The sequence below is a fragment of the Gallus gallus genome, chromosome 5 (assembly GCF_016699485.2).
Source record: "Gallus gallus isolate bGalGal1 chromosome 5, bGalGal1.mat.broiler.GRCg7b, whole genome shotgun sequence".
In the NCBI taxonomy this organism is placed as follows: Eukaryota; Metazoa; Chordata; class Aves; order Galliformes; family Phasianidae; genus Gallus; species Gallus gallus.
Window position 1 is genome coordinate 4,802,789 of NC_052536.1, and position 12,045 is coordinate 4,814,833.

Here is a 12,045-nt window from a genome sequence, read left to right on the forward strand (position 1 = left end):
GCCTGCACGTCTGTAGAATTTTGGGCAAGCTGAACAAACTGTAATGTCTTGTGAACAGAGTCACACCTGAGTCTTCATTCAGCCAGTGTGAATGATGAGAGAACATGAACTGTGCAAAAGCACAGAAGTGTCTCTTCTTACAGACGTTCTCTCAAGGACATGGAGATAGAGCTCCAGTCCCATCGGTGCATAAGACCCATTGTTTTCAGCTGACATCCACTGAGAGCTTACAAAGAAACTAGAACAAGTCTGGGAAGAATTTGGCACAAAATGCACTTTTTTTTTATTAGAGGTTCATAGAGGAAGAGAACTTCCCACCGCTAACCCACAGGGGAAAAATGTTTTTCTTTTAAACCATTATGATACAGTACAGATCACTGCTGTCTGAAAGCTAAGATAAATCCAGCTACCCACAGTTTCTATCACAAAGAATAATCACTTCAGAATTGCTGCACTTTATTTATTTGGACTAGCAATTTTGATTTAGATCATCTCATGGTGGGAAAAACATTGTTTGTGGCTGTTTTTACTTATCAACCAGAAAAAAAAAAACAGGCATGATCAGAATGTGTGTAGCCTCCCTTGATTTAATGGAATGCAGTCTGTGTTCATCTAAGCTAGAGATGGATGAGAATTAATTGTATTGCAGGATAATGCTCTTAACAATTGGCTATTTCTTTCTGTACCAAAACAGGCCATTCTTATGTCTTTTTCATAAGTACTAAAACAGGTTTTAAACTTCTTTAGCATTCTTGTAAGAATGTATTTGAATGTTCACTTTCAGCATGTGCTACCGCCTTTCATGTGAGATTTAAATGTAAGGTGCTGCATATGGTCCCTCAGTGCTTTCTCATAACGATCTCGTACATTAAAATACCTTTCTCTCCTATTACAACTGAAAATTTCAGTATGCAATGTACCTACAAAAGCTGCAGACCATTTCTATGTTTTAGCTGGAAGTCTTGCTGTATTCAATTATTCTCAGTATGCAAGGATTGGTATTTTTACAAAATATCCGGTGTTTTCCTGGGTGCATTTTCATACAGCGAACATGCTACTTAAAATCACGTCAGTATTTCCCTTAAAAACTACTGATTTACAGATCTTTATAAGTCAGGAATAAAATCAATTTCATAATGTTACGAGGGCTTAAGTAAAATCAACAGTACTAGTTGACAAAGCTGTCCCCCCCCTTTTTTTTTTCTCATTTCTCTTTTCTCAAGTTCTCCAAATCTGTGAGCTGATGGAGAACCTAATTAGAAATAATGCAGAAATCTGCAGATGGGAGGGAGTATAAAGCATTTAATGCATCATTTTGAGTTCCAGGGTCACAAAGACTTACACTCTCTCTCTCAGGCAAACTTCCTAATATTTGTCTCACGGGCACATAAAAGCTACAAAATTGGTTTAAATATTTAAATGTCTCCAAAATTTATTTCATCTCTCATTCCCTCTCACTGCCAACAAACAGCTTTTTGTTTCTGATCTGGAACTGACAATGAGCATATATCTTCTTATGTATGAGATTGCTGGAAGGTAACACACACATTATGAACTGTATCACAGGATGCTTTTAGAAATGCATGCAAAGTGAGTTCTGGCAATGATATTTGCCCTCCTTTCTGCTTTTCCTTACATGTTGAGGGAGGTGAGCTGAGACAGTTACTTGTCTTCAGTTTTCTTTTTTTCTAGCACCTTCCTTGGCTCTTGCACTTGGAATAACTGGACTAAGTTTCATTTTGGCTTCCATGTGTGGGGAATCTCATCTGTTTCTCTAACTAAGTTTGTATAAATTTAAATTGCTTTCAAATAACCTGTATAGAACAACCTTTGCACAGTGAGAGATGTAGGTGGCGAAATGTAGAACATGTTCCTGAAACAGCCTGTTTTAATTCTGGCATAAATTTACAAAGTGTTGTGTGTGCAATCACTTCCCTCAGTTCCCTCTCTACTTTAGTCCAATATGTCATTACTCATCCTTTGCAATGCACAATTGACATGAGCTTCTTTGGAACCAGCCTCAGATCAAAGAGCAGAGTAGCAGTACTCCTTACCTTCATGGATCCCACCAAAGACATGGAGTTTGGGCCTTACTCGCCTCTGCACTGTGTTTAGCAGTTCCACACAACCAACTCTCTGCAGCTCTTTTGGAACCCAATCTCGAAAACCTGAAGGCAAAAAATGCAATCAATACTATTAATTTTCTCTATTCAGGTAAGGTTTCACATAGTCTTTCAGGAAGTCATAATTCACTGAAGGTTTATTACATTATCTGCAGTCGTAACCTCTCCATTAAAGCACACAATGGCTTTTAAGAAGTGTTTCACTGTCACTTTGTCTTCCTCAAGATCACCCTCCTCCATCTGCATTAATATTTTTCTGGATGTGATTTGTTTTTTTAAACTATAGGCTTAAACTCATCTTCCACCTTGAAACCTTGAAACATTTATTCCTGGCATCACTGCGGATTTTTCTTCCCTTTCCCCTGACTCTCACAGCGGTCACCTTCCCAAGCCAGTCAGGTAGCTACTCCAGAACAAAATACCTGAGGAAGATCAGCTGTTGTACAACCTGATAGCTGCTGCCACCTCAAAGATTTAAAATACAGTCTCCCAACAACTTCCAGAGGTCCACAATCTACAAGTGCTAGCCTTGTTCTGAGTCCCCAGTCACCAACAATAGGCAATGAGTACTCAATTAAAACATTCATTAGCATCCATAGCATCGAAGTATTTCTATACAAAAGCAATTCAAAGCAGATGGATTAGCAACCCTTTTAAAACAGTACCTATAAAACACTATAAACGTGCTTGTGGGTTTTTTCTTTGTTTGTTTTTTGTTTTTTGCTTCTTTGGGAAAATAAACAGATTAAAAGAGGGCTATTCAAGGTGTTGGTTTTCAACATCCTGTGTGTTCCACTGTCAGTGGATGGTGCATCACCACTTTATCGAAGTGGAACGTAGGTAGCCCTAGTTAGCTAAACAGTATTAAAACAGCTCCTAGTTACCAAGATATCAGAAGAGCATAAGTATGTTATTAGTCAAAAAGGTCTCTTTTCCTTTTTTGTTCCTTAGCTCTGCATAGATTGCTGACTGTTAACTTAGTTGTGACACAATACATAAGCCATGCATTAATTCCTGGCTCCACAGTCACTGTGAAACTCTGCAAGAACACAGAGCCAGCTAGGTAGCATTTAAATGCTGCTTTATAATGGCACTACGCAGTCCTAACTGATGGGGGCTTTTTGTTTTCTTTAAAGTCACTACCATCACAGAATTGATTGAATACATCTGAACACCTGACCCTTTGGATTTCAAGGGAATTGACTAAAACCATGACAAAATTACAGTCTATTAGCAGTAACAGTAATGAATAAGAGGCTGACACTTCCTCGTCCTCAGAAGCCACATTTAGAAAAGGCAGATGCTCCGTTGTTTTACAACTGACTGAAATATTAAAAATATGATTCCAGACTTCTCACCATATGCATTTTAAAGAAAAGCAGTAAATAATGTGTAATAGTATCTTGCGAGGTTACAGGATAGGGAAAAAAAAAAATCAAGTGATTTAATGTACACTTTAATTACTTTAGATATGTCCCAAAGCAAGCACTCTTGCCTCTGCTAAGCAACCATCTCAGCATCTTTTTGAGAATTCTGTTTATCACAGAACGAGCACGGAGATCAGAGAGCACAAATTAGCTAAATGGGAAGACCTCGAATAATTCATGAAAATAAGGAAAAAAAGAAGTATGCATTCACAGATTGATATGAGAGACTAGATTTACTGCTTCACCAGTTTACTATAAGTCAACTAGAATATGCAAGAGTAGTTTTAAAGATATTATTAAGTTTAAAAGGAAATTGTCAAGGAGAACACGTGACTGCATACTGTTGAACTTTTGACTGCATGCTCTCAAACCTTGAAGAAACATGTCATAGTGGGGAAAATGTTTTAGAAGTTTTAGTCAATCTCTGAAAAATCATATGGGATTGGAAAGTGCAAGATGAACAATGTTCTGAAATGAAATGTCAAACTCTCACAGCCATGGAATCAGATATTTGATATTCCCTTGTTTGAGCGAAACAGAAAATGTAATTGAAAAAAAACACCTGGAAGCTCAACAGTTCTGCTAACCCTAATAATCTCTGTGCACTTCTTACCAAAAGGCTTTAATTCACAGCCCTGAGTTAGTATGCAGTTACAATAAATCTTATAGTATTAATAATTTTGGTTACTTTGAAGGCAAAAATTCTCATAAAAAAAAAAAAAAAAAAAAAAAAAGAAAATCACACACAGCTTTTGTTTCACTTACCAAGGGGAGGTCCATGTGTCATTAGTATATCAATGCCCTCAGGAATAAGGTTCCACTTGTCTAGCAAAGACTGACCTCTGGGTAGGTTAAAGCCCCATCCATTAAACCACGGTGTCCTTTGGGGAAAAATAAGATGAACTGCATCAGTGCAAAATAAGAATCTCTTCATTTTTTTTTTCTGGATTATAACAAGATCTGCACTACAGAGACTACTAGCAAATAGCCTTTTCAGCGAGAAAGCCTCTAAAGCAAACCAGTTCAAATACATATACACGCAAATCTGTATGTTTGAATTAAAATTAATATCTTATGCTCTTTTTGTACCTCAAGAGTACATGGCCTTTATCCACCAGAGAGAAAAACACTGAAGTAAGAAAGCTATAACTAAAGTTTAAGTTTAGTGATGTTTAAATGTAAGAACTCCTACCTTATCTTACCCATAAAAACAAAGTTCTTGTAGGCAAGGGACAATTAAAGCAAAAAACATCTAGTAGTTAAGAGTTCATTAGGAAGACTATATAACACTGTGATTATAAGCACTCTGATATTTCACTGGAGTCAAACTTCCTTTGCCCAGTACTTTCAATATCAGAACACTTTCACATAACTTGGCTTTGAACTCCCGAGCCTCCTAGAGATCCTGATCAATGTTTAGCCTCACAGTAACTTTTTAAAGGAGATCTTATCACTTACAATTCATTTAAGATTTCTTAAGAAAAACAGAGATCCTAAGTTTTCCCCATCACAGCACAGCATTGCTCTGGGACATTTGTTTATTCATCAAGCCAGGCATGTAATGATAAAAAGCTTACATTTAAGGAGTGCTTTTTCAACATGTACTAGTGAAGCAAGTGCCTTTGATGCAAGTATAATAAAAGAAAGCCCCTTCTGATCAGGTACATCCACAGCACAATCGTTCCTAATGATGTTCACAGCTATTATTAGCAAGATTCTATGTAGCTGCTTGAATTGCTATATTTTTGACAGTTATCATTTAGGAAGCTTTACTTCCTAGAATTTAGGTAACTATTAGACTAGGTTGCTTCATTTTCTACCTAGAATAGCCCTGCTGCAGCCCTGGAGAGTTCAAGTTACCCTTGTAGTCTTCTTTGCACTGTAGTTCTGAAAAGAAATTTTTCAGTTTAAAAATAAACCAAGCAGGATAGCATATATGTTAAATAGGAAAGAGATCATTACGAGTTTTACATCACTTCATTATGTAATCTGCCTCCTGCACCCTCTGAATTATGCAAACATTCGATATCAAATACACATCCAAGTGGAAATTTCCTGTTGAGAAAGTCTCTACTTCATTTTTACTTTTTGCAATTAAAGTAGTTTGTGAGAGACAGTCATTTGACCAATAGGAGTTTGCACAATTGTAAGTATATTCTGAGTTTCTGAATGTCAGCAGTACAGGCAAACAGCAGGCAGTAAAGTAGAGGTGCAAGAAGGGCACTGGTGCCCCAGGTACAAGTCAAGTCACAGACACCATGCAGTCCTGCTGAGCCAATGCTACTCATACACAGGAACTCGCTCAATCTAATAGACTTCCTGGGTGTTGGATGAATGGCAACAAAGAGAGGAAAATTAACATCAGTTAAGAGTTTTAGGTAAGCTATGGGTTCCTCATGCACAGCAGAGCAACTCCAGCTCTCACTGTTGGCTTGCTCTACAGCCAGTGAAATGCTGAGACAAGGTCTTATGCTGTGAAGTAAGGTGAGCATGCTGCAGACTAGCTTTACACACAATTGAAATAAAATAGAAGCATGTGCCTTCACTTCAGCTAAATTACAGGTGTTCCTGCTTTTCTATGATTCACCCTTCTGAAACGAGTCTAAATTAGGTACGAATGTTTCCTTTCCTATCATGTTCCCAGGATTTAACATATCAAGATTATCGTAACCCTCGGGGCTGCAGTTAAAAGTTAAAATACAGTTTGGCTAAACATTCAGCTGCTTAAAAAAACAAACACACAGCTCGTAGATTGAACTTTTCACTATCAATTAATGATTCTTTCCCCACTTGCATTTCTTCTGCAGATAGTACTTTAGTTATTATACCATAGTTAAACCTGAAATATGAAACCACATCTGTGATCTCTCTGGAGCTCTTTGGAGACTGCAACCACAGAAAAGCCTCCATTTGTCTGCAAGTTTTTTATTTTATGTTACTCTTAAGCACTGAGGGAGGAGGAGGGGAACCTGAGTTCCCCTATATTCTTCCTTCATCAGTCTCTGTAATTAGCTGTGACTAACAGCTACCATGTGGGAATGAATCCACTTGTACGAAAACTTTTGAGAAGCCTTCACCGTTGTGCAGCACACGCACAAAAGAGACAGTAAAATACCTCTTTAATATCTTAAATATTTATACAAGAAATAAAAGAAATAAAAATAAAATAAAAATAAAAAGCAGGGAGGGTGCGACTGGAAGAACACCTGGGTTACAGATTTAGGTTTTGCTCCCTGAAACAGATGCTTGGAGCAGAGCAGTGCAAGCACCATGCCCTGGCTCGTACCCAGAGAGCTGCTAGGCCCTGGTGGCACTGCGGTGTTTCAGGCCTTGCAAGAGAGCCAGCAGGGAAGAGCAGAACAACAGCTTCGTGGCACAGGTTCTGAGATGAGATCACAAGGAAGGTCACCCCGTGTTTGCACTGTGCTGTGTTACGGTGCAGGCAAAATGGAGTTGATGTGCTGTGAATCCCTGGAGTGTCCAGGAGCGGCTGCTCACCCCCAGCAAGCTTTGGACGTGTGGAGCAAAGACAAGGCCTGCACTGCAGGCAGGCAGGCAGGTTCCTATCAGCAGATATTGGATATTCCACTCCAGTTACTGCCTCTCTTTGATTACACAAGGTTAAATATTGTCAAATGCAACTTTTAAATAATCTAGGAGAAAGAAAATGTGCATGTAGTTGCACAGCTCCTGCAACATCTTTTGAGCTGAGTACTTGCTGGCATAGAGCACCTCAGCTCTAGGAGGACGTGACTCCAAGGTCCTTTGGCTGTACCCACCCATGATAAGTTGCAATCCAGTGCAAATAATTAGGTAAAGGCTAATTAGGCATTTATACATGTATTTAAGGCATATTTTTCTTTCCTATTATGTTCTAGGTAACGGAGTTCAGTTAGCTGCTAGAAACAACTAGAGTTGCATAGTTCATTTTTAAGTAGCCCAAAGAAAAGAAAGTAATCAACTGTTGGAATGCTACAGGGGAGGCACGGACATAAAACCATGGGAATTAGGAATGAGAGATTACAAATGATTTTGTCATTTTACGTTTGACAGACCAGAACACTTCCTGGTACACACCACATGGCACGACACAGGCCCTGCTCACACTCCGTGTCAGCCCATGGCCGGGAAAGCCTAATTGCACCCCTGCTCTTTGCAGCCACGCTGCACTTCACAGCATCTTTCACGTGCCATGAAACTGTCACGGTAATTCTTGATCCCTGGCTCACCTGACAGCTCAGCCCTCCCCTGCCTGCAAAGCTTCCTTATCATTTAGGAATAGCAGTTCTGCTGGCACCAGATGTGTCTCAGGGAATATCCTAATGAAAGGCAGACACCTGCCCCATCACTGCCCTCTGCAGTTCTTCATCTCTATGCAGTAATCCCCACAGATCCCTCTCCACCTGGCATTTTGGAACTTACATTTTCTACAATTACAATGCTTATGCAGCAGGCTGCATATTGCCTTCACACCTTGTGCCATGAGACACACACCTTGTCTGCCACAAAACCAAGGAGAAGAGGATCTTAAGCTTCAGGGCAAGACTTGCCCTCCCTTCACAGGTGCACTGGAAGAACTGTCTGTTGAGCAAAGCAAATCCCTGCCCTTAGAGGCAGAGAGCTCATTCTTCAGCAGGTGATCACGTGTCCCTTTCCCCAAGAGACTTTAGTCTTTACTATTTTACAATTAAAAAGAAAAAGAAAAAAAGAAGTGAGAGATGATTAATTTATGATGTAAGTTTCAGAAAACAAAATCACAATCACTCTGTGGTGTGCAGATCTCAGAAGCCAGAAAGCCACAATGACACAGGGAAACAAAAAACAAAAGGCCATTGCCAAGTTCATCCCAGTTATACAAGTTCTTGCCTCCTCCTGTAACACTTGTGTGGTATGATATCTTCCACTGTGTTCTTTCATTCTTCTTTGGCTAGGGGCTCATGAATTTAATTATGTGATCCTCGGAGCAGCAACTCAGAAGATAAGGGTACAATGAGACCTTCTGGGTAAAAGGTTTCCTTTCACTTCTAGTTTTAACTCTTAAATGCAATTATTTCAATAGTTACTTCTTAACAGGAACACATTCTCTGCTTTTAATTCCCAGTATTCATTCATTTTAAGACTAACCAGTCTCCTCGGAAAGCTTCAATTTTATCTTTAGTCCAATGAGTACAGTACACAGGAGGCGGAAATCTCAGGCTGCTTCCTTCTGCAGGACAAATTTGAGGGAATGCCTATCATGCATCACAGCAGGAAGCACTAACACACAACCAAGACCAAAACGCTCCATATCTTGGTCTGCATTTGAAGTGAACTCGCAAGCCTGGCTTAGGAGAGACTGGAGGCTCTCCTTCAGCAGAAAAGAAAGGATGGGACAGGGCACTGAACGTGCACTCCTTGAGTTGCTCAGTTACAGGACTAGCTTACACACACATCTCCAAAGTGTCTGATACAGCCCTACATGAATGGTGCAGCAGGGCACTGCATTAGCAGAAAAGAAACTGCAAAAAAAACAACCAACCAGCCAACCAAAAAACCCAACATCTTTCAGTCCTCCTCCCACACCTGTCTGCTGAATGGAGAGCTGCCTGCTGGGATACACCAAGTGAATGCAGTGGGCAACAGGAGAAGGAGATGTGCAGAGTGCACATTGCCAGGAAAACAACAGACTCATCAGGGCAAGTACACAATGTACTACATAAGCACATTTTACATTTTATAAGGTAAGAGCTGCTATAAAGACCGTGACACTTGCTTTCAGTGCTACAAAAGCATTTTTCATTATGCTCTTTCTTATAGTGGGTATTAAAACATTTTTTTAAATAAAATATAATGGAACGAGGACATCTTAAAGGCTAAATAATTTCCTAAATGTGCTCATTATAACATTGCGATTTTGCTCGTAATGTTGTGGCATCTGAAAAGGACAAAGTCTAGTGGTTCTAGCTGCCTGAGCTCATTTCCACTAGCATTTACCTACTGTGCCTCACTGGGAATGTGGGGACACTAATATACAACATAAAGAAGTATTACAGAGTCTGGATCCTTGGGATTTTGCTTATCAGGCATCTTTAATCAATTGAAACTCTCCTGGGGCAGCTCTTATGAAAGTGGGTTACCAGCACTGTGATGATGTAATGGTATGCATCTTCTTGTTAGTGAAGTACAGATTTTAGGCACCTATGCAAGTGTTTGAAAAATAGCAGAGCTATGTTTTCAATGTTACAAAAAACTGAAGCCACAACAGCTGTTGGCATTTTTGCAAGTTTTCTCTGTCTCTTTCAGCTCACGTACTATGATTTCTAAACATTCACTGCTTCTCTAAATGATAAAATGTTTAAGAGAAACAACCAACACACATCCCCCAAGTTTCGAAGGAGAGTGCACACAGAACCTTTTTCCACAAAGCAGTCTTCCACAAAGTGGCAGTAAGCACCCTGCCACTACAGAGCTAGCGTGAATTAGTGTACTCCTCTCATCAAGCTGTTCTGAATTTCTACCTCCAATTGTACGGCAATAAAAGGAGGTTTTCACTTGGTCTCCTTGTAGAAAGGGACCTGTGCTGGGATCTTTGAGAGGTAAGAAATAAAAACAAGGTCTTCAGCTGCTGCTATTTAGCAAGTTCTTTAGATGTCCTGATCTGGACCAGATTATCGCCTAAAACAAGACAGACGCAGGCATAAGCACAGCGTTAGCTGTCCGTCTGATTGGAAAATGCTGTGTGAAAAGAATTCCATTCTTCATCTTGCAGTTCTTCCCTGTCTCACAGTCTGCACATCTCTGCCTGTGATGCCTCAAGGCTGCTCAGCCTTTTATTGACAAATGATTGAGCTCTGGTCCCCAAACCTGGCATTGTCTACTCCTGTGTAGAAGGTGGTCATGTAAAGGAACACAAAAACCTGCAAGGATTTGAGAAACATAAGGCCCAAAGTGCTGGCTAATGGGAGGTTAAAATGCCAGCAGTGTCCTGGAGGATCACAGGATATGAAGGACAGCAGGACACAGAGCATGGGGCTCCCTGAGGACAGGAAGAAAGAACATGCAGTGAAGCAGAGGTGGGGGCAACAAAAGCAAGGCAGCTGATACGGGAGAGAAAGGGAATAGATGAGATTTTCAACTTTGCCTCAGAAAAATTTTGGATAAGTATCTGAATTGCTCATCAAAGAGGAAATCTCCAAATCTTCTGAGGCTTACCAATCTCTAGCTGTATTGCAATTATTTTATTTAGGGCTTTACTTAATGAGATCTGGGAGATATTTTAATATCCCAAAAATATGAAAATAATTCAAACTTGACTCAAGGGCTAATTTCATTCTACTTTTAAAAAGAACAGGACTACAAAGACCTACTAACAGAGGCGTGTATTAGACTGTGCATGCTTCTGCATTGTGTATGATTGAGGATGGCTTGAAGGATACATCTGGCTGTAAGTTAGGGGCAGCCTCACTTGGGCCCATACAGGACACTACATTGCCCCAGCAGGGAAACAAAGCACCATGCAGCCTGATTTGCAGAACTGGTTCTTCTTCCAGAGCGGGCACCTTGTCCCCTTCATCCCACACTTCTTCACTGTGCAGGGGACATCCCCTTAAGTGTCAAAGGATGCTGCAATATTCAAAGGAGCTGGATATTCTCGATATTTAAATGGTAGAATTTCACAATCTTTGTAGAAACAGAGGATGGAGTTGTCTGGCTCAGAAGCTCCCCACAGCACACAGTGAACACCTGCTCTGAAGGAAAGGGCAGAGGGAAGAAGGAAGAAGAAAAACCAACAGCAGTTGGCTGACATTTTGATCTGATTTTTCTCAATGACTTCGTGTGTTCTGGAACGATGCTTGGATGTCCAGCTTCTTCTAGGCAACATGCTATTTGTATATTACCTCAAACTTATGTTCCACATGCCTCTTACTATCCATACAGGAAATGTAAAAGGACAGAGCTTCAATCCCAGGTAGAACTGAAAGAGGGTTTTATTAGTAGCTGTGTTTATGCAATGACAACACAAATGGAGGTATACTAAAGACAAAAGGGAAGTAATTGCCTCTCCTTGCAAACCACACATATTTCTGCATATTTTCCATTTACGTAATTGCTTCTAGTAGCTTCTGTTGAATATATACATATATAAATCAAAGTAGCATTTAGAAAATACTATCATTAACACAAACAAGCTACACTGCAATTGAACCATTAAACAAACATTGTCAGATATAAGGGTTTATAACAAATACAACTCTCAAAAGAAGTTATTTCTGCCTGTCCTGTTGGTGAATTTGGTTTGTTTCCCTATGAAACAGTCTCCAGAAACTTCATGGTTTTGGATGATACTTAAAACAGAATTCTTTAGCATCACTAGTCTCTACAGTTCCTCTGAAAGGCTGTACTGGCCAAAGAAAAACATGATTGCTTATTCATTAATAAGTGCTGGAAACACAAACTGAATTTATTCCACATATATATGCGTGTATATTTATGCAGTGCTTCAGCATCTTTACGTC

The 12,045-nt window shown here is 39.8% G+C and overlaps 1 protein-coding gene across 9 annotated transcripts in view; it reads right to left on the reverse strand.

Moving 5' to 3' along the window:
- The window catches only part of MPPED2 (metallophosphoesterase domain containing 2), a 181,726-nt gene that overhangs the window by 2,990 nt on the left and 166,691 nt on the right, over window positions 1-12,045 (reverse strand). For all 9 annotated transcript variants that reach the window (XM_046941551.1, XM_040700757.2, XM_046941552.1 and 6 more), the window contains 2 exons: window positions 4,316-4,431; window positions 2,055-2,168 (listed from right to left, as the gene is read on the reverse strand). In XM_046941551.1, coding sequence (XP_046797507.1) covers window positions 2,055-2,168; window positions 4,316-4,431 — 230 coding nt within the window. The remainder of the gene's footprint in view (window positions 1-2,054; window positions 2,169-4,315; window positions 4,432-12,045) is intronic.